The following is a 23,138-nucleotide window of genomic DNA, read 5'->3' on the forward strand; positions in this document are numbered from 1 at the left end:
TGGCCAATCCCACAGATTGCTTTTCCTCTGTCCAATCTGGACACAGCACTTGAGCACTGGTTATTCATAACCACTCGGAAGAGGCTGCCATATACAGCACATGGACGCGCAGTAAATCACACATGCATGGGGCATCAATATTAACCAGTATCCAAGGTCTTATGGCATGAACATTTGTTTTGAAGTTTATACCAGTAATAAAGGAAGGAAGAAATTGAATGTTCATGTATTAGATACACGTCAGAAGACCTAGTATACAGTATGTGACCTGAGGGTGAAGCCATCTCAGGAGAAAAGATATGAGGCTTGAGATGGTCACACAGCTGACAGCAGCAGCTTTCCTCTCAGGTTCTGCACTTTTTATAGCCCTGAATACACAACTGGGAACAATAGGCAGATTGAAACAGGAGAGAGAAAAAGAGGGGATCATGGCTACCTCCATTTTTCTCTATTGTTGATCCTGTGGGCTCTGTCCTGCAAAATGTGGCCTTAACACACACACGTACACACATTTTGACAACATAAGCTCGGCTGACTCCCTCGGTTTATATCAAAGGCCCTGCCATGCAGGGATTGACTTTTGTTCTTGGCAGCATGAAAAAAGAGAAAACTTTATGATGTCTATTTCCCCCTGGTTTTATCTGACTTCGGCTATATTGTGTGGAAAGTGTGCTCATTGCCTGCATCGTCTGTTAGCAAAGAGAGTTGCTACTGTATGTTGGAGACACGCTTGTTTGCTTTATTTCTGGCATTGACAGATGGTTTGTCTTAGCTGGCTGTTCCTTCAGCCCGTTTAATTGAAAATGCAGTCGTTTGCTCATGCCAAATGTCTGAAGGCAGAACAAAAAGAAAGAGGGAGAAAAGAGGAAAACATGACTGCTTGGTCTGTTGTCGTGTTCTTGGCTGTTTTTAATATCTTATGTGGCATCCAGAGGTGTTATTGGTCGGTTTGCAGAGATGGGGGGAGAGACCTGGGTCGGTCATGTTGCTATGCTACTGCAAAAATAATGATAACACGTACATTGAGAGAGCTGGATCCATGTTGCACAAAACATCGTCATGAGCGCATCAGTGGCAATGCAGAGGACTTTTAGCAAAATACTGACCTCTAGTGGAGAACTGCAAATAAAGCACTGCTCCACACAACCACAAGACACAGCATCCATGAGCAAAAAACATTGGACTCCGTGGCATACAGTAAATCAAGTATATGGCAGAGTTTAGCTAAATTCTGTCCACGGCATGAGAAAAAAAAAAAAAAAGCTACAAACAAATAAATATTTAATTACACTATCTTAAAGACATTTTGTCAGTAATACAAGCAACAGGGTGACATAAGATTTCTTTAAGTACATTGTGGTCAACATTTAGCCTCATAGAAGTTATATCCAAAATATACAGAACAATCACTACACTACAAAACAATTAAATGTGTAAATGTGGGAATGCGATACCATAAACAGATACATACACTCTGACTAAGTGTACTGTAACAGTACACTACATGTGTTGTAGGTGGTAAAAAAATAAAAAATAAACATGTATATGTAAAAGTAAATGCATCACTGGATTTTACTTGGACTTGAAACATCTGGCTTTTAAGCTGGGCAAACAGACTAATAGCTGGGGAAAAAAATTTGTGTGTGGAAGAAGTTTACGTATTTAGTCTAATGCTCTACTTGTGTTCGAACAACAGCCCAGCTTAGCCTTGGAAAAACTCACTAATACCACTGTTAACTGTGTAGATTTGACAAGATCGATATAAAACTAATTAGCTTCTGATTGAAATGATTGTTAACAAGCAGGCATGTTCTCTTTGGCTAGCTATTGAGCTACAAAACCAATAAATGATGTTTTCTGTTACCAGTGGAAGAAGTGTGTTAAATACTTTTGATAAGGTAACTGTTGCCATCCAATATGGCTGCCCTAGATTGTGTTATGTCAGAGGGGTCCTCATGTCTGGATGACCTCAGAGCCCGCAACTCCACACACATTTATTCCCTTTCTACCACAAAAGTGCAACTACACTTTTGTGTGGTTGATAATATATAACAACACACTACAATAAAGCATATTTAGTTTATTCTTTTTTTTAACCTCCTCTCTTCCCTTACTGGTCCTGAGATCTTCAGTGACAGGGAGGTCAATATTTGGACCCTCTTGGCTGTGACAGGTAAAACAATCGTATTATCACTTTCATGCACTGAAATATAAGGCAGTATCTCTGGTTCACACCCTTTGAGGTAAAAGACGTTGGTGTGATGTAGCAGTGGGGTTTCCTTGTGCTCATGCTGTTAGCACCAATACCAGTTTAAATTTAAGAGAGGAGGCGAGATGGATCAGGAGGTGACTGAGCCGGAGTCTTCGTTGTCTGTGGAGTCATACTCATCAGCGGACTCTGTGAGGGCGGGGTAGGGTTGGGGCCGGTCCAGGTTGACGTATGTGATATTCAGGCTGATGTAGTGTTCTCCCTCCAGACCTGACAGGATGGTGGCGACGGCCGATACCAGAGTAGCAAAGCTGGGCCTCAGCTCTGGGTCGGGGTCCCAGCACTGGAGCATAATCCTATACCTGGAAAAACATGGGCCATCTCAGTTCACTATACTTGTTGACTAGAATTAAAAGAATCTGTCTGGTAAACTTCAGACTTAGAGCAGACTCGACAAACAGGAGCTAACAAGGTTGTGTTTTTTAATCTGTATGAAGGTGAATGGATCTTAAATACTCTGGAAGCCCACTCTCCACCTACACAAGTGCTTTTTCTTACTGAGTCAGATTTATTATTTTCTTTGGAATATGTAGCATGTATCTGTATCTGGAGCCAGCAGTTAGCCCGACTCTGCCCCTTTACCAATATCAGTTTAAATGGTTACGTAATCCACCAGCACCATCACAGCAGAAGTGCACTATTCGATAGTGGATTCGTTGCCCAGTAGCCAGTGGAAACCTCAGGATGTTATGGTCCAAGCAGAGAAGCAGTTCTGCACATAATCCTTGTAAAGTGACAAAGGTTGTTTCTGCACTTCACTTGTGCTGGTTAAACAAACAACATGTAGCACATTAATTTAAGACAGGAAAAACTGCTGGCAGGCAGAGCTAACCACCTGTTGCCTCCAGCTTCATCCTGAATGGAGAGGCATATGACTGATATCAACATTCTCTTCAAACTTTTACCAAGAAAGTGGATGATGCTATTTCCAAAATATATGTAATTATACCTCTGTCCTATGTTGGTGATCTACATGGGTCCCTGGGTGACACTTTTCAGAACTCAGCCCACTGGGATGTGTTACAAGACCTCAGTGGACGAGTTGTATGAATGGCTGATTTATTCTCCATCGCCGCTTACAGTCCAGAGGATTCATCATTAAAATTGCCAAAGTAAAGTCACACCAGTGTGTTTGTGTGAAGAAGAAGCACTGTTCTTTTAAGCTTGTTCTCAGGATAAACATTAACTCCCAAATGGCATTGCTTAACCATGCTAGAATAGCCAGTAGTGGACAATGTATGAGTTTCACACTACTGAGTGACCATTTGAACATCTTGTTATTTTTCTGTGGACTTTGCTCCAGGGTATTCTCTCCTTTGCCCTGGAGCTGTAAATCTGTGCTCGAATCAATAAAGGACTAGCTGTTATGCAAGTGATACAAGTCAACTAAACATCACTGTCATAAGACAGAAGAACTAATTCGTAACAATATAATGGCATAATTCTTGCTACTTACAAAGGGTCAGGGCAGTACTGTGGCTGAGGAAGCCTCCTGCCCTTCAGTAAATAATGTGTTATGTCATATGGGTCCACCTCGGGGTATGGGCTTGCTCCTCTGGTCAGCATCTCCCACATGAGAACACCAAAGGACCACTGCATCAGGAGAGGCAAAAGTTACACACAAGTACCAGTACATATGTACCAAACTTCAAGTCCTATTCATTCATCTCATTTAATCTGTCTCTCAAGTAAACCATGAAAACAGATGCGAGCAGACATCAGCTTTAAACAAGAGCAAGATAAAACATTATGCATTTAACCTTATACCTAAAAAACTGTGAAAGACAGTGCAGTTATCTTTATTATTTACAGTTTTTTACAATCACTTTGCTACTATTTTCAGAACCTTGATGTCATTTTTCACAACTCTAGACACAAAACTCACAACCAATGATCAAAATGCACATTTTTCAAAACTCTAACCCTTTTCTCAATTGCTTGGATACAATACACATAAAACTTGGATCATTTGTTCATTCAAAAAAATCACCTGTTCAATATGATACAACTTAACATCAAAATACTACTATTTCAAAAGGCAATTCACACATTACATTTCAAATGAGTGTCTATTCATTTCCTTACAATGATCTAACTATCAATTGATACAACTGCTCAAAATGATAAGTAACTGTTGCATTACTCTAAATGCATAGTTGTATGGAAACAAATCCAAATCCACAACACAGAGTTGATGACAATGTAGAAGTACAGTAATCACTCCTGTTTTGTTTCTTACATGTACAGTACAAGCAAGCAAGTTGAGGAACACTGCATTTGATGTTTTACAGTACTGTCTTTTATTTTCTACTGTATTTCATAGCTAATTACAGTATTTTTGCTTTGATTCAAATACTGTAAACCTATGTTGTGATTGTACTGTCTTGAATTTCCCCTTGGGGATCAATAAAGTATCTATCTATCTATCTATCTATCTATCTATCTATCTATCTATCTATCTATCTATCTATCTCTATCTAGTGTTTTGCATCAATATACTGTATTACAAACTTTGTTCAATGATTCCACTGTGTCTGTAGTATTCTCTCTACTACTGCAGTACTTTTACAGAGATGTATTTACTGTACTGTACATGTAGTACCATAATGAAATCTGTATCACCTATTTTGTTCTACAATATTTAATGATTGTACGAACAATGACACAGTGAAGCTATCGGTTGCTTGTGTGTGGGTGATCTATAGTTCTGTTTCAGTGGTATTTCACAGTAAATTAGTTTTTTGAACCAATGATTGTGCAAGTGCAAGATTTATTTAAAGATGTGAATGCACAATGCATTGTTTTGAACATTAGACAGCCTGTGTTACAAGTGATAACCGTTTTGAGTTTTGTGTCTAGAGTTGTGAAAAATGACATCAAGGTTCTGAAAATTGTAGCAAAGTGATTGTAAAAAACTGTAATATTAAAGCGTATGCGCACCACATCTGACTTGGAGGTGAACTTCTGTGTTTGTAGACTCTCGATGGCCATCCACTTCACAGGCAGTTTGGCCTTCCTGTGGTCCTGAACACTGTAATACTCCTTGTCAAAAACATCTCTGGCCATGCCAAAGTCGGCCACCTTCACTGTATATGACTCATCCAGCCTGAAGACAGGAAAAGTAAGATGATTTTAGCTCAGCATTTAACACAATCATTCCCCAGCAACTGATACCAAAACTGACCCTTCCCATTTTGGTGACTCACATGCAATTGCGTGCAGCGAGATCTCTGTGCACAAACTTCTTCTGGGCCAAATACTCCATCCCCTTGGCAACCTGCAGCCCGAAGCCAATCAGATCCTTCACAGTGGGGTTCTAAACAATTTCCACAAGCACATGTCAAAAACACTGCATTAAAACAAAAATGGAAATGCCGAACAGTTTGTTAGGTGGCTAACAGATGGTTGCACATAAATCAGATGACGAGTTTCCACTGTTTTAATGCAGCTGTCGTACCCTTTTCTCGCAGCGTATGAAGTGCCGCAGGTCTCCATGTTTCATGTAGGGCAGCACCACTAGAGGGAGCCCTTCTTGCGGCAGGAGGATGCCCAGCAGAGACAACACATTGCTGTGGTGGAAACCTTTCATTAGGATGCCTTCCTTCAAAAACTGCTCCACCTCTTCAACATCTGTTATTCCTGGAGAGACACACACACATAAAGGTTATTTAGAATGGACAGTGAAATTATCATTTCAAAAAACTATGCAAGGCCTATAAATCAACACTGAAGAAGCAGATATTACTCAACTATTCAAAGACTTGACAGCACAGTGGATTTCTCTGTTGTTGGGGTCTGTGAAATAGCCATGATAGACGGTGCCAAAATGGCCTGCAGGAATGACAAAAACCACAGACGGGGATTAGAGTCTATTGCTATAAGTTTCAAAACAGGTTTTATGATTCACACACAGACACTAGAGATACATACCCTTCCCTATGATACGGTGGTGCTGCACAATCAGCATCTCAGCAGGAATAAGAACGTCCTTCACCTCTTCAAGTAGCTCTGGCCTAAAACTAGAGATAGAGATCTTTTCTGCAGGCATGAGGGGAGTGAGGGTTGGATCTATGCTGCCTGCAGCGTAGGCCATACTGGGGAAAACCACAGGCCCCACCAGGGGAGTGGGAGGACTCAGTGATACTACTGGTAAAAGTCCAAAGAGAGAAAGAGATTATTAAGAAGAGTTGTGAAGTTGTTAATATGGCGAACACTATACAGTTTGTGTGCATAGCTAGATCACCTCTTCTGTAGTCTCCAACAGGCGAGAGCTCCACATTATTTGTACCTGACCGGTTAGCACTGTGGGCCAAACGCATCTCTACCATAGAAGCTAAAAAACATTTCACAACACTTATTTAATCATCAACTCACAACAAGAACACATGTAAATCCTATAAAAGCTTGAGATGTTCTAGTTGAGAGACCCGTGTCATTCATCCTAAATCCCCTCCCACACCCGGTAGCAGTTGCAACAGGTCTGATCAAGGTCCACTTGAGAGAGAGCAGCTCACCTTTCTTCTTCTTCCTCAAGTGTTTCATGACAACAAAGGCCAGCACAGCCCCTGCCACCAGAGCCGCCAGGATTCCCAGAACAATCCCCACCATGTAGTGGTTGCTGACCCTCACCACGGTGCCAACGTTGTGGACCTGCCCGTTGATGGAGATCTGAAGAACCAGAGCCCATCACGCAAAGTGAATGCTTTAGTATGGTTGTAGATGAGCTCAGCTGTGTAATTTAAATACAGTACACATAATCCAGAGCAGCAGAGTGATTTTATTTTTAATCAGCTAAAGGTTGAATTCCAGACATGGTTACCTTTCTTAGTCCAGCATGGTTTATGGGTGGCTACTGAATATTTTTAAAAGTGACACTTGACATTTGGTAAATGTTCTGATTTTGTTTTGAAAGTTTGTTCTTTGGTGTTTTATGTCTTGCTTTACTTTATGTCTGTGTTTTCCCCTTTTGTGGTTATTTAATCAATTTGTTAAATTTGGACAGATCCAGACTAGCTGCCTCACTCTGTTTCCATTCTCTGTGCTAAGCTAAGCTAACCACCTTGTAACGTATAGACTGTACGGAAGTGAGAGTTTTAAAGTTTTTCCTAATTTTTCTCCTATTCCTTTATTTTAAGTTTGTCAGCTTTCACTACTTGAACAGAGGGACTTCTAACAGTTTACTGTGTCTGCATGCAGATGGTGAGTTAGATCATTTAAACTAAAATAAAATATCTTTACAAACTTGAATGGAAAATATACTGAGGAATAATATTCTATCTTATGGCTGAGTGACAGGTTACCTACACAATTGACGGGAGTGATAACTGAAAGTGACCTGCAGCACAATTTTGCATGCTAAATCAAGGTAAAGCAGTCAGTTTTTAATGATCTAAACATAAAGTGTGACAAACCTTCACTGGCAGTCCCTCACTGGGAATGGTCATGTTTTTGGGGATCCTGCAGGTTATCTCATTATCCAGGACTTTAGCATCACAATCAACATCGGCCACTGTCATAATAATGGTCATACAGGAGCTCACCAGATTCAGCTTTTGATGCTGTGAACAGAGGTGTCAAATGAAAATATGAAACATTTAAAAACCTGTGACAACTTATACAAATTCTGTGACGATTTTCTCTGTAAGTCAAACGCAAATAAGCTCACTACTCACATGTAGTGATACTTCATCAAATCCAGGGTACAAATTTAGCACATGTCCTTCTGTTTCAAAAGGTATGGGCTCTCCGTAGGGATGATAGGAGAACTCTTTGTTCCAAAGGCCCAGTGCTCCGTCCATGTCAAACGAGAGCTCTCCTTCCTCCGTCTCATCCCTGTGGAACACAGGAGTGATACACACCATCCTTGTGGGCAAGGACTTGCCAATGCACTCCTGGAACAAAACAGTGCAGTAATACATAAAGGCTGGTTCCAGCAAAATATGAGAATTTCACTATAGAGGGTAATCAAGTAATCCTACAACTACATACAAAATCATCAATTTAAATGTATCTACTATGCATTATAATGAACACCGCACCCTAGTCACAGGTTTCAGGTGGCTCTCATTGGGTTTAAAGCGGATGATGGTGCGGTAAACAGAATCCAGGTTTTCCCCTTCAATCACAATCTTTGAACCCCTACAGTTAAAAGACATAGATTACATTGTCAAAAATTGTCAGAAAATAAGATAATTTCTCGTTACAACTGATGCTGTCATATGAGATGGATACAAAAGTGTACTGTACAAAAAAATGTTTGTTCCCACAGTAGCTGTTTGTGCTGACGGATCCATGGCCTACCTGTCAAAGCTACAGTCAGGGAGGACGGCTGTAATCTTCGGGTTTTCTTTGTAGTAAAACACTTTTGTAGTGAGGATAGGAGATTTGTCAATGAAAACACTCAGAGGAACGTCCCTCACCTCTGAGATGGGCTGGGACAGACAGATGATGGAAGACACATTGCCTTTAGGATCTGTGACCCTGCAGAGAGACAGAGGTATGTGTGGATTAAATGCCATGACAGATACACAGCAGCAAATCAAAAGGCTTCACGCTTTAAGATAAAATCCAATAAGATATTATGTACAGTAGAACATAGCTGAGTGCTGAGTCACTTTCAGCCTCAGTAGTTTCCTAAGTCGTAAGTCAACAAACAGGTTTGAACACATTTGCTCCATAGGTTATGGCAATAAAAAGATTGTGAAATCTCATCTTTTAACTTTCTGAAAAGTAGGGTAAGTATAAAAAGTTGGAAGGCAAACACATAACTTTTGAAAACTTAATTGTAAGTGTGGTGTAAACTGATAAGGAAATGTTTTTGCAAACCTCTTTATAGGACAGGGCATGTCATTAAGAGTGACTCTCCTGGTCTTTCCTGCGTTCAAGTGAGGCCCAGTGACTGTGATGAGCGTGCCCCCAACACGAGGGCCGTAGTTGGGCTGGATTTCTGTGATGTTGGGAATCTGGAGAAATTGTTTTTTTTTTATAAGTTTTGATAAAAATATAAAGATAAAAATATTTTTAGCTTGTATAATAATGATAATAACAAAGATTACCACAAATGCGAACCCTGGTATTTCTGCCTTCCCATCAATAGAGTAGCGCCCCTCCACCTTGCCCTCGTGCACTTCCACCGTAATGTTGACTGGTTTGGACAGCTCAGTGACCCCTGAGCGAATCTTGCAAACTAAACTGAAGAGCAACAAAAGCGAACATGTGATCAAATACAGCTCATATAACGCCAGTGACAGTTCAGTTTCATGGTGGATTCAAACAACAGCAACAGAACACAAAAGTTATGCTTCAGCTTTTTAGATTGTCTTTAAATGAATTTGTTTCTTGGGAAATATTATAAAGCAAAAATGGCTCTTACTTTTTAGTCACGCCAGCTGACAATGTCCCACCAAATTTCAGTTACATATATATGTATATTTTATGATTTTGCAAATTAGCAAATATTAGCATGCTAACATGCTAAACCACAATGACAAACATGGTAAAAAATTCCTGTGTGTTCTGTAGTGATGTTCAACAGTGAGACATTACAGAACAGTGTAAGTTTCTGTTCACACCTAGATTTGGTTTTGATTGATGTTGCATTTAACCTTGTTGGTATGTGTTCACAGGGCGATTAAGTTCTGACACGCCCTCAACACTACATACTTGTAACTGGCCAATAATTAACAGAAGAATTGGAAAATCAAGTAATAATCCCATCAAAAAAGGGATACACCCCTGGTATTTATTGAGACAGACAATTCTTCTTAGAATATGAGTCTGGTGACTCATTATGGGGCATATTTCAACCATTTCAGAGATTAAAAAACATTGCTCTGCAGTTCTACAATCAATCAAGGCAACACGTGTGATATTAAGCAATAAAAGTATTTCCAACAAATGCCTTAATCACTGTTCACTGTTCATCCTTTAAAGTTATTGCGATAAATGCGATGTGATAGTGGACTCTAAATAGTTCACTTCTCCAACAGTAGTCATTTTGTTGATCTAAAGTAGATAAACAGTATGTTCAGTTTGATCAGGTGTTTATTTGATGAGAAAGCACACTGCTGCCAGAATCTTCTGGTGGAGAAATGCCTCCTGAACTGTCCTGGATGAAATACACCCTATTATCGGAGCAACAAACCAGGTGAAAGCACCTTACGACATATATCCTCAAACAGTCTCAATGGACCAAACTGCAGTGCCGCAAAAGTACTCTGTAATGTTCTGTTATCTCACTTTCCCAGAAGGCTTCTGGTCAAGCTTTTTACTGTCTTATAAAGGGTTGATTTTCCACAAAATGACTCCAGTATGAACAGACTGTACTTGAGACCAGCGCGAGCCCTGCATGGTTACTCACTGTGTGTTAGTGCTTTTGACTGGAAGCACTGTGCAGGCAGTCTGTCCCAGTCTGATCTGGTGGGTCCTGGAAGTGATAGCAGGCCTTAAGGGCGACTGGAACTCCCACCCACAGACTGTTAGCTCCGTTTGACCATCAGGGGGAGCAGTCCGTGGGAAGAACTGCATCAATAAAGCAGAATATATAGTACCAGCTTGAAGCTAAATGTTTGTATTAGTTGCACAAAGGGATATTTGTGTCTTCCATTACAGACCAAACCTCACCCCAGTTATCCCAGGCGGACAGGACTCATTCCTCCAGCGGCTGTGGCACTCACTCTCCCAGGAGCATACCCCAGAGCACCAGCCACAACCCATGAACTTTGGGGCTGTCAGGCACATAGCACAAGTCATGAAGTGTTGACAACCCGGCCCTCTCTGGGGAACCTGAATCATCTATAACAAAGACATAACAATTTATATCAGAAAGAAAACAAAGTCCCACACGGGTATTTATATTATTAGTGCGGTCATATGCAGTTGTTTCAAACGTTTCTATGACGTTGCAATTTCCATTAATTTAGTCCAGATTACAACGATAACATTCATTCAGGGCACTGGATATGACTCAAAATCTCTGAATGCAAGTTCTAAACAATTGTGACAGTACAATGGAGATGCAGGAACAGAAATATGAAACTCATTTCCATTCTGTTCAAAAGACCTTAATTTACTGCTTAATAATTGATTCCTTTCATTCAGAGGGACATGTAAACGGACACTTGGCCTCATTCAGCACTAGTCCCGTTAACAGGCAACCTAGAGATCTCCTAGTGCTCCTAGGTCTGAATGAAATGTGTCACATTTACAACAGAAGAATACAAATATTATTTAATGGGTATTGAATTATGTCTTATCTCTTTGCATCACACTTTAAAGCAATATAATAATAAAATAAACTGAAACACTTGAATTGAATTTTATACTTCAGGCAGGCATCTTCCAAATGTTTGATTTGAGTCATTTTTTTTATTGTGGTTTTGAATTGTTAGTGTAAAAGTGTCTGACAGAGAATGTCTCTGACTGACTTGGCCAGATATGTGCAAAGGTTATAAACTTGCTGAGACCATAAGAGCTTAATTATCCAGAGGTAATAGTCAATAGTCATGCCGTTCCACAGGATAACCACAAGACCCATGTGGTTACAGATCTGCTATAAGCATCTAATATCCATCCTGCCCAAAACTACAAAGTCACATCAAGTTTATTGATTTTCTTTAGGCACTTATTCATTCTCAGGGTCACAGGGGTCATACACCGTATCCCAGCATGCACTGGGTAAAAGGTTGGGAAAAAAAGACAGGCAAGTCTCCAGAGGGTCTCAGACAGGAAATCTGTCAATCAGCAACTTATTTGTATTTCTAATGTAACCTTAGCTGCATGCTTTTCAACAATGGAATGAGTCTACATTTCCAATATTTGTCCAGGAATATAGATATGCTCTCATTTAAATACAGTGTAAAGTAACTGCAACCATACCTTGTCTCCAACCACAAAGAGAAGATACTCTGAAGAGTACACAGCAGCAATAGAGGAGACGCTCTGGTTCTCTACCAAAGAGTAATTAGCAAAGATAACCGGGCTGGATCTTGTCAATACAAGCTGCCAACACAGACAAAACATATGGTTAATAGGAGATCATGGTAAGCAAAGTCATATAACAAAAATTACCAGTAAAAACAAGCACACATCTTTGGATGCTGTATACCTGAAGGAGACGTCCAGTCGAGGTTCCAATATGGGCGACAGTCTTGTTCTCTATGGTTGTGACCAGGAGAGAGGTGAGCAGGACATTTGTCATCTGTCTGTTGAAGAGGTCCACTCTGTAGTAGGGCTTTGACACCATGGTAGGATGGTCTCTGCATGTAGCGTTATTCTCCATGCTCTAGTACCAAAGACACAGACAACAGAGGACACAGAGAGGGAACACGGAGGAAGAAAATGCAAATATTAAAGGTAGTATTGTTACGACCTGCAACAGCTTAGCTGCTATTGTTTGATGGGTGTGGGCTGAAAATGCACTGGTGGCATGGTAGTTTTGATTCTATAAGAAAGTATAATGTGGAGTATATCTCCCCTGCAGTGCCATAGTTTCATTGCATATTTCACGATTAATTTTTTTTATTGTTATTATTTTAAGCATGAACATCAACTAAAACAATCCCTGTCCAAGGTCCAGCCATAGATAAAACAGTCCAAACTCGAGATCAGGTTGTGGACAAAATAATCTTAACATAACGCCCGTTCATTAGCGGTTTCCAAACCTGTTCAGCAGTCACAGAGGTTTAGTTGTAAGTAAGTGAACCATTAGTTACTATTTCCACTGTCAAGAGGGAACTTTCATTCTTATTAACCAAGATAAATAAGTGGAACTTGTAATTAGACAATCAGGAGTTATGTTCATGATTTGATGGATAGTAAACAAAACATACAAAGCACCATATTTATATTTTTGATGTTAACAGCAGTTCACCTATATTAATCACATTTATTACTGAAGTGCATTTGTTTTATGCTGCTTTACGACCAAACAGCTTTTAATTTTGTGCCACTCCCTCAAATTTCCCAGCCTCCATTCTGATTTATAAATTAGCGTAAAGTATTTATTGGCAGATAAGAATTCATTTTATGCACACTGAAGAGTTTCATATTCGTTAACACTTGATCTTCAGCAGTATGAAGGGCCAGCTGTTTTCTCATGAGGACGTGCGCTAAGTTGCATTGGTCACCAGGGAGACAGCAAACGCACAAGGCGAATCTGTTATGGTAATATAATTATTTAATCATTTCATATGCCGTGATAGATGCTTATGTGCTGCATTACTGACAGAAGGATTGCCCTGTAGCTATAGACACAGAGCAGGTTGGATCACTGTTTGAGAAAAGGGAGTCATTAAGTAAACAAGTCAAGATATAAAGCTAAAGATATGACACATCAACCTTTTCTCTCTGTGTAAAGGTATAGGGGTAAAAAAGCAAAATGAAGATGATTTTCTTGTAGAAAACCACACATTTTCCTCCATCCAGTCTCATGAAGGGATCTTGGAGCTAAACACAAGCAAAAGCACAAACAGCATTGCTACTGACTGGAGTCATTCACCTCCAAATCCCAGAAGAAGATAAAGCTTTGATTATGAAACAGCTTCCCAAACCCCTAAATCTCAGTTTCAACTGTCATACTAATAAATTATAATGAATGCCTCATGGTTGCATGCCAGTCAACCAACCAACCTGTGAAGCTACAGTTTACATTAATGTCTGTCCAGACTCATCTAGAATTTGATGTTAGAACAATAAATGCATTTAATAAAAGTATTACGGGTATTTTTATCACTATATTTATATGTGAGATACAGGCTGTCTTGACTTAGAGCAGTGTTTTTCAACCTTGGGGTCGCGACCCCACGTGGGGTCGCCTGAAATTCAAATGGGGTCGCCTGAAATGTCTAATAATTAAAAAAAAAAAAATCAACAAATTATTATTATTTTTAAAATTATGATTAAAAACACCACAGAAAATATTAAACAACTGTTTTCTTTCACTTTCATTAATATAAATCGAGTTCAAATAAAATGCAGCATATAAAAATATCAGTGCTGGTGCATCTTGATTCACGGCTGCGATGACATGACTGCACGAGCCACAGCTACTTGAGTTCCCGCGCTTCAACGAGTCTAAACAAACTTCAGTAGAGAACAACAGAAAACAAAATGGAAAGATTTCTTCGCCAGCCTGACACTGATACAGTTCCAAGAGGAACGGAGAAACAGACACCAAAAAGACAGAGAAAATACGACGAAAGTTTCCTTCAGTATGGATTTACTAGCGTTATTGAAAGCAACGAGGAGAAGCCGAAATGTCTGCTGTGTGGTAATGTCCTGTCTGCCGAGAGTATGAAACCTAACAAACTTAAAAGACACTTTGAGACAACACACAAAGAACATGTCGGCAAACCAAAATCTTTTTTCGAAAATAAATGTGCCGAGCTGAATAAACAGCGAGTGTACTTTAAAAAGGCCATGACGGTGGGTGAGCGGGCTCTGAAAGCCTCTTTTGAGGTGAGCTATCTCATTGCCAAGGCTATGAAGCCGCATACCATTGCTGAGACATTAATATTACCAGATGCGATCGAAATGGTAAGAACGATGTGCGGGGAGGAAGACGCTCAAAAACTGAAGACCATACCATTGTCCGATAACACTGTGAAAAGACGGATTGACGCAATCGCTGGTGACCAAGAGAGCACGCTGACAGAAAAACTTCGCAATTCCCCAGCTTATGCTCTTCAAATGGATGTTAGTACGGAAGGAAAAAATGCCCATGCTTTGACATTTGTTCGTTTCATGCAGGAGAATGCAATTCACGAGGATATTTTGTTCTGTCTCCCTCTTCCTGAACATGAGACTGCCCAAGAAATGTACGATGTCCTTCAACATTATATGGAGGAAAACAGAATTCCCTGGGAGCGTATGGTGGGATTTTGCACTGACGGGGCTCCGTCTATGGCGGGACGACGAAATGGTTTGCGTACACTTATCACCCAGCGGGCCCCATCTGCAATATGGAATCACTGCATGATTCACCGTGAACAACTGGCATCTAAAGAACTGAGAGCGCCCATCGCAGACATACTGCAGCAGGTCGTAACCATGGTGAACTACATCAAGCCACATCCTCTGCGCGCACGTCTGTTCGCAAAACTATGCGCCGACATGGGCTCAGAGTATGAAAATTTACTGTTTCACACAGAGGCACGGTGGTTGTCCAGAGGTAACGTGTTGGGGCGGTTTTTCAATATGCGAAACGAACTGTTAGCGTTTTCCATGGATGTGAAAAAAACAGATTTTGTTGACTTTCTGTGTGACCAGCAGAAAATGTGTCTCCTTGCATATGTAACGGACATCTTTGGAAAACTAAACGAACTAAACACAAGCATGCAGGGGAAAAGCAAGAATCTCATGCAGATGAGTGATCGTATTGATGGATTCAGGGGGAAACTCGCTTACTGGCGAGAAAGCCTTTCAAAGGCAAACTTCGCCCCTTTCCCCCAGATGAGTCAGTTTTTAAAAGACAACAGCATCGATAAGTTCCCCACAACGGAGATGTGCAGCCACCTGAAACGCCTAGAAGAGAACTTCGCCACTTATTTCCCAGACGTGGATATGTCAAAGTTTGACTGGGTGAGGGACCCATTTCACTGTGATGCAGGCACAGTTGACCTGCCTTCCACCGCTGTTGAACAGCTGATTGATCTGTCATATGACAAAGCGCAACAGCGATGCCATTCGCGAGTGCCGGTGGAGGAATTCTGGTTTGGAACAAAAAATGACTACCCAGAGATCTCAATGTGTGCTCTAAAAATGTTGGTTCCTTTTGGAAGCACATATTTGTGTGAAGCTGGATTTAGTGCCCTTGTGTACATGAAGTCGAAGTACCGTTCCCGACTGGATGTGACGTCAGAGATGAGATGCGCTGTGTCTACTACAGCACCTGACTTTGCAAGGCTGCAGCGAGGTGTGCAGGCTCAGCCATCCCATTAAAATTATTTTATTAAATGTGGTGAGTTGAAAGAGACAATAATAATACACAAAAGACAAACTGAAGCTGAAACGGAAGGAAGCACTGTAACTTTCCATTGTTCAAATTTTCACTGTGGCCAGTTTAAAATGCTGCACTAGTTTTTCATAATTCATTGAGAGATTGTTCAGTTTTAATTTTCAGACTTGTAAAGACAGGCACACCTAACTGTACATTTAAAATAAAATGTCACTTTGTGCACTAATCTGGATACTCTGTATTTGCAACTCGGTATAACAAACATGATCAAAAACTAATTCTAAGAAAAAAAATGTCTCTGGGGTCACCGGAAATTTCTGATCTCAAAATGGGGTCACAAGCCAAAAAAGGTTGGGAACCACTGACTTAGAGACTAGTCCCAGTGAACATTCATGCCAAATCTGATGAAATTCCTTCAAGGCTTTTCTAAGCTATCATGAGAAGACCGAAGATAAAAAAGTATATAGGATAAAAATCTAAGATAGTAATAAAGAACCCAAAAATATGCCATAGCATGCAACATTAAGGCCAAGGATGAACAAGAATGTTATTACAAATATATTGTTACAGATTTGATCCTGTTGCAATGTAGGAAAATATCTTGATATCATAAAACAGTTTCCTCTGCACTGTTTGCCTCACTGGTTGTCTAATGTCATTCAGTAATGTACTAAAAAAGCAGAAACGCATTATCTTTGTCAGGCACAGGTGATGTTTTTGGCAGTGTACGTGTTTTGATCCTTGAAATGGAAGAATCAAGATTTCATACTACTGGAGAGTCCCCCTGGAAAGTTACACAACATTCAGGTCAGCTGCCAAAAGCAACACAACAGAAGAAGCCTCAGGAGAAGAGTTCACAAATCCAAGAGGAAGGTGTTCCTTCATATGCAAAATAGAGCACATCCAAAAATGCTTGTTCCAAACCGTCATCAGCTGTAAATCCAACAGCTGAAATAAAAGCAATGGTTGTTATTATTCAGCTTCACACTAGTTTTCTTCCAGAATCAAGCTATGATATAACATCTGTAACCGTAATAACAACTCAGTCCAAGAAATTCTAATAAATTCTCCAACAGGATTTACTGGTAGTAAATAGAGAATGGGAAATCATCCCACACACCTCCCCTTGCCAAACCTCACCACAACAAACAGCACTGAGAAATTCAACATGGAAAATGAATATTATGGGAAGCAGGAATGGGATCTGTAAAAATATAGCTATTCCCATGAGTATGAACATAAGAAACCAACACTATAATATTCTAAGGCCTGAAATGAACACTGAATACACTCACTCTAGGGAGGAATGAGGCAAACTTTGTTTTGATTGACTTTTTAAAGAAACTATTTTCCTGTCTGTGCTGAGAAATTCACTCAAAGGATGTAGAAAACAAATACCTCCAGCCCTGCTCCCCTCAGTGCAACTCTCATTCCACTAGTTCCATCTGATTAGCATGTGGTAAGACCTTTTCCCGTATTCATTTTTCCATCCAAAGTTATTTCTTGGATTAGCAGTGACTGCACACTGGATGCAGATGTAAGTGGCTCTACTTAGATTGCTCTGCCAGCTGCTATGAAAATGACCTTAACGTCAGTTCACAAAAATCCCAAAAAGTGTCTTTCTCATGGGTATCATCAAGAAGATCTGAGACATGATGAAGACAAGAGGAAGAGAACAAAGTAAATGGGACAAACAGATGACCACAAAAGTTCAATATCAATATTTTCAATATCCATATCTACTTTGTGGCCTAAAGTTAGATAATCTATCCATCCATCCATCGGCACCTCTCTTTGCTGGTGGTTGGCAACTTCACAATGACAAGGAAACTCCAAAACGCCGCCATTTTTATTTAAGTCTAAGACAACTTTTGCTTTTGTACAACCTAGACAGTATATTCAGATCCTAGTTTCCCATTTTTATGCTAGGCCAAACTAGCTGTTTATATTTCCCAAGATATCTCAGAGGAATTTCAGTTTTTTTTTTTTTTTATGTCACTCATGAAGTGCATGATTGTAAGGTACAGATAAGCTGATGAGGTCAGTTAAGTTTCCTCTGATGACAATGGTTTCACTTTCATCTTACGTAGTAAATTGCAAACAGCTCTTGGGTGAGTTGTACAATGACTTCATGAAGCTGGACTTCCCACTGTCTCCTGCACAGTGCTGCTGCTCCTGCCAGGACTTTGAATAAAGTATTACTTTGGTAAGGGATTTACATGATTGCTAAAACTCATACAGTATTGACTGTATTCCTTAGAATAAAATTCCCATTCTATCATCATAATGTTTTTCCCAGAATAATTATATGTAAGGAACTACTGCAGCTGTTATTTTACTCATTTAAATATTTCATCCTTTGTTCATGTTCAAATAGTCAAATGGCGATCTGATCTCATACAGCCACAACTCAGTAGCCTGACTTTGCTTATTGTCTTTTCAGACATGTGCATGCTAAACTTACCGTTTATGCCACATCCACGTGGTAAGATTTATATCAAACTACCTTCACACTCAATTAGTGAATGAATGTGCAGGTAAGAAATAGTTATCCAGTTGAATGGGTGCAGGAAAATAGCTTAAGTAATTTCTAAATTTGAGACTCAGAGATGTGTTGCTGTGAGTGCATACTGTATATGATGTTATCTCCACAGTTTCCCTTTTAACAGCTTTCTCTGCCATGTCTTAAAGGTAATGTAACTAGTAACCTTTTTGATAATTGAAATGTCATATTAATCAGATGGAATTGTTTAGTGGACTACTGGGCTCACCTCATGTGGACAGCTCTCACAGGGCTGGAAATGGCAGAGGCCTCTGGAGAGCTGCTCTGGACCAGACTCACAGCAATCATCCACCCCGTCAACAATTGCTTTGTTCACATTGTCCATGGGGAAGGCGCACAGGGCCGAGTCATGCTCCGTGACCCCGTTGTCATCAGTAACAGCGAACACCCCGTAGAGGATGTCATCCTCCTCCTCTGCCCCTAACTCCTCTGCCAGCTCCCTGCCTGCCTTTCCAAAATGGGCTGCCTGGACCACGTTGTACACAACATCCTTATAAGGTTCACTGGCTACGTTCCTCCTCCTGCGTTTTGGTTCAAAGCGACACTCCAGTATCACCTCTCGATATCTCTTCATCTCCCACTCATTTCGTGGCAGACGTCCCAGGCGAGTCTGAAACGGGGATGAGTCCTGATCCGGGCTCTCTCTCTGGACCGAAAGGAAGTAGACAAACTCCTGAGTGAAAAAGCTGTAGACATATTCGATGTGGTACGTCTTCCGCAGGCTGGGAAGGACAGTCAGACCACGTACATCACTGTAGAAGCCATCTTCTGTGGCCAGTGGTCGGCGAACTGATAAAGACTTCCTGCCATAACGCTGGGTAACACTATCATTTACAGTGGTAGCAACAAAGAAGTAGACAGTCTGACCCTCCTCGACCATGGTAACTTTGGTACCAAGAGGGCTAGCCACACAGTCAGGACAGTAAGCAGCAGAGTTTGAATCCTTTCTAAACAAACACTTCGAAAGAGAAGGCGGCTCTCCATTTGAGTTCAGTTGGTGGAAATAGCACACACCGTACTGAGAACTTCCACACGAATATAAATACATAAAGAGAGTATCCAAAAGTAAGACTTGATTGTTTGTGTCCTCTGGAAAGTTGCGGTCCTTGTCAATGTCGCACATTTCACATATTTGACACTCCGGGCTTCCCACTGGTCCGGTGCGTAGCTCCCACACCTTCTCCAAGCTTCTGTTGACAGCTTCGATCACATTTCTCGAGGCCACATACACTTCCTGGTAAAATGAGTTGTTGACTATGTTCTGGATTGGGCCCCGTGCCTGGAAGAAAGGCATGGTGTACACCACGGAGAAGTTGACAGGGCTGGGCGTCTGTGAGGGACAGTTGGCCAGGGCAAAGGCCAGCAGAGTCTGGAGCCAGACGCATGTCGCCCAGTGTGTGGTCCAGTGGACCATCTCCTCTCTGAGATGAAAGAGGGTCAAGAGCACAGACGACGTGGGGGTTACCTCCAGGTCTGATGTTGGGACAAAATCATCCTCATCCTTTCTGTGTTCAGAAAACAGAGTGGGGGCAATCATTAGATAATTCAGACATTATATCACTGAAATAGTTTGGAGGTTTGGAAAAGATTCTAATTTGCTTGCAGAGAGTTAGATGAGCAGATGTCATACAAATCTGATCTTTAAATAAGAAGCTGGAGTTGGGAGAAGATTAGCTTAACTTTACATAAAGTCTTAAAATAGAGGGAGAAAACAAGCTGGCACAGCTTCATGGAGCCATGGTGATGATGCCAGACAACCAATGTGAAATCCAGTAAATCACCTGGCATATAACCTATTGTATAGCGACACACTGTTTTAAGTACATTATAGTTTAATAGTGCAGACGATACAAACAAGACATAACCCGTTAGTAAGCCTGTTTCATGGCAGACATTTTGTCTTTTCATAGTAGTTAAAGCACAGGTACATTAATGATGGCTTGGTTGTAGTGAGACATGACACTGAACCTCGATGCACAAAAGCAGGACCTCCACTACAAAATGAATTAATTCCCATCCACTGAGGAAACCCTGTTTACAGTCATTCAGCTGTTGTACGGCCATCAAAGTGGTCCATCGCTACAAAAGCAGTTTTGATTGAAACTGTGCATTTTTTATTACTGACAAATGTGAAAATCAGTGCCACACCTCTTAATTATGTTGTGCACTGTTAGAGATCTGAGGTGACAAACATCAACATCTGTGTTGACCTGATGATAAAAGCATACATGGTCATAAAGATAAAAGCTTCCTCTGACTCACCGCAGACACTGACAAGAAATGTAATCAAGCAGAGAGCTGCGTTGGTAGTGCTGACCATAGTAGACGTGGATAAAACTATTTTTATTGTCATTTCCTGTTCAGGTCATTCATATTTGTCTGGTCATGTTTATTCTGCTTCATCCAAAGCAGAACTATCCAAATGAGTCATGTTCTTTTACTCAAAGGAACTGGACGTAACAAGCCACGTTAATGGCCTTTGCTCAACTGAAATCTACCGAACTTAGCAAATCAAAATTGTTTCATAGCTGATAAATGTCTGTAGAACAACCAGCCAAATGAGAATGTGTTTCAGACCCAGAGGGTTGTCTCCATCCTGAACAGACGTGGCTGGGTGGATCATTAACTAGACACATCACAGTGATGCTGTATTCAAGAACCCTGGCCTCTCTACTTTGCATTCCTGTCACAACCACTACGTGCCTCTCAGGGGGAACGATGTGCACGGACTGATCATCATAAGACCAAGTGGACCTTTTAATTCCCCAGGTTAAAAAAAGAAACCACTCGTTTGCTCATGTCCGAGAATTTCATCAGTGCTGATAATTTTATTCAGGGCTTGAGTAACTTCAGTTGGACCAAATATACTTCAACAAAACAACACTTGTCCTCGCTAGAAGCCGTCAAGTGGAAAAGTTTGAAGTCCGATGTCTTTACATCAATAATTCATGGAATCCCACTGATGTCGTGTTACATTTTAACATTTGCAGCTCCATGTGAAACTCAGGTTAAGGTTTGAGGACATGGGTATACATAGTAATGGCACTGATTGACTTTCTTCACGTTCATGGTTAGTAAAGCAAATGGGTGAAATTGAGTTTCCATTCATTGTGCTCCTTATAAGCCAACATGCAGGTTTCTACTAAAGGCTGCATCTCCCAGTTTACAACAATGACTTGTTGGACGACTATGACAGGGATGAAAGGACATCATTGTACACAGGCTTTATTAGATCAGTGTGCCTTGCTCACTGGCACTTTGGTGGCAGTTAATTAGAGTAGAAGAAGAAGGAGCACCTCTGTTTCATTGATCAATGCTCAGATGTCCAGAGGGATTCGCAGAGGCTGCTTTGTAAACAATCGATAGCTGACACATATGGTACCACAGGGACTCATAGATTTAGTGGCAGAAAATGCATTCCAACCCACTACAGAACCACCAGAACCCCTCTGTATCAAGAGACCTTACGTCTGTATTTACTTTATTTTGAAAGGTTTTGTTCCAGTACAGGTGCACTCTATAGGATGAATCCAAAGGGTGAAAGAAACATGGACACAATTGTTGATTCTGCTCAGAAACAGCAGCAGTTTCAGTCTTTTGTATTTTGTTTTTTAAAATCTTCACGTCAAGTGTTTCTGCCTTTGTGAACTTCAGTGGAATCGAGTGAGCGTACACTGGCTCCATTCCACATGTAAGATGTCATTAGATTCCCTCAGCTGAACAAAACGTGAAAGGTTAGACAGTCCAACAGCTTGATCAGTGAACTTATAAACCAGTATATAAATCAAAACAGTCAGTAAGTGCTGAGCCTTGCATGCTGTATATCCAATGAACTGAAAGTGCCAATCCCACTCACAGCATGTCATCATAGTAGTTCAAACACCGCAGATTGTACTTTGAACCATTTCTGAAGACAAACATGAAGACGTTTTATGGATAAAGCGTTGTATGTCTCTTTTCAGAATGTTTGCTAAGAGTAAAACATGTTAACAGAAGCTCACCTGTACAGGTCAGTAGGTGTCCTCTAAAGCCACCACCGGCGGCTCTGCTCCTCCTCTGGCTGTAGAACAGATGATGGATCTTCTCCTCTGGCAGATTCAAGATTACACAGAGTACCTTTAATTGGTGCTAAAAGTTAAAACCCGTACGTCTTCACAAAGCGCCTGAACATGTAAACACTTGGTTTCGGATTTAACTTGGACTATCTGTGCATGAGTGGGCGCGCTGTGCCTCAGTTGTGTCGCTGCTCGCTCCTCCCCTCACCGCTCCAGACTGACGCGCACCAGACGCAGCGTCAAGGAACATAAATGTCGTACTGGTTCCACGGTGGCGCACATGACGCTGACTGACTG

The 23,138-nt window shown here is 40.8% G+C and overlaps 1 protein-coding gene across 1 annotated transcript; it reads right to left on the reverse strand.

The window, feature by feature from the left end:
• Positions 1-719: 719 nt before the first annotated feature.
• On the reverse strand, positions 720-23,088 carry mst1rb (macrophage stimulating 1 receptor b). The gene is made up of 20 exons (XM_084542293.1): positions 18,995-23,088; positions 12,375-12,551; positions 12,146-12,268; positions 10,892-11,062; positions 10,629-10,789; positions 9,325-9,460; positions 9,095-9,231; positions 8,570-8,749; positions 8,308-8,407; positions 7,942-8,160; positions 7,681-7,827; positions 6,784-6,937; positions 6,513-6,602; positions 6,200-6,415; positions 6,020-6,100; positions 5,727-5,908; positions 5,476-5,585; positions 5,210-5,375; positions 3,726-3,862; positions 720-2,571 (listed from the first exon to the last, which is right to left on the reverse strand). The coding sequence occupies exons 1-20, from the start codon at positions 20,321-20,323 to the stop codon at positions 2,340-2,342; spliced, it is 4,248 nt and encodes a 1,415-aa protein (XP_084398419.1). The 5' UTR covers positions 20,324-23,088; the 3' UTR covers positions 720-2,339.
• Between the last annotated feature and the right edge of the window lie 50 nt (positions 23,089-23,138).

The sequence above is a fragment of the Chelon labrosus genome (genome assembly GCF_963514085.1).
Source record: "Chelon labrosus genome assembly, chromosome: 4".
Lineage (NCBI taxonomy): Eukaryota > Metazoa > Chordata > Actinopteri > Mugiliformes > Mugilidae > Chelon > Chelon labrosus.

Bases quoted from the DNA above. Each gene is read 5' to 3' on its own strand.
- mst1rb (XM_084542293.1), bottom strand. From the start codon at position 20,323: ATGATTGCCCCCACTCTGTTTTCTGAACACAGAAAGGATGAGGATGAT. The intron at 5,586-5,726 runs GTACGACAGCTG...GAAATTGTTTAG, and splicing joins TCATACGCTGCGAGAAAAGG to AACCCCACTGTGAAGGATCT. The intron at 3,863-5,209 runs GTGCGCATACGC...CTCCTGATGCAG, and splicing joins TCACCTCCAAGTCAGATGTG to TGGTCCTTTGGTGTTCTCAT.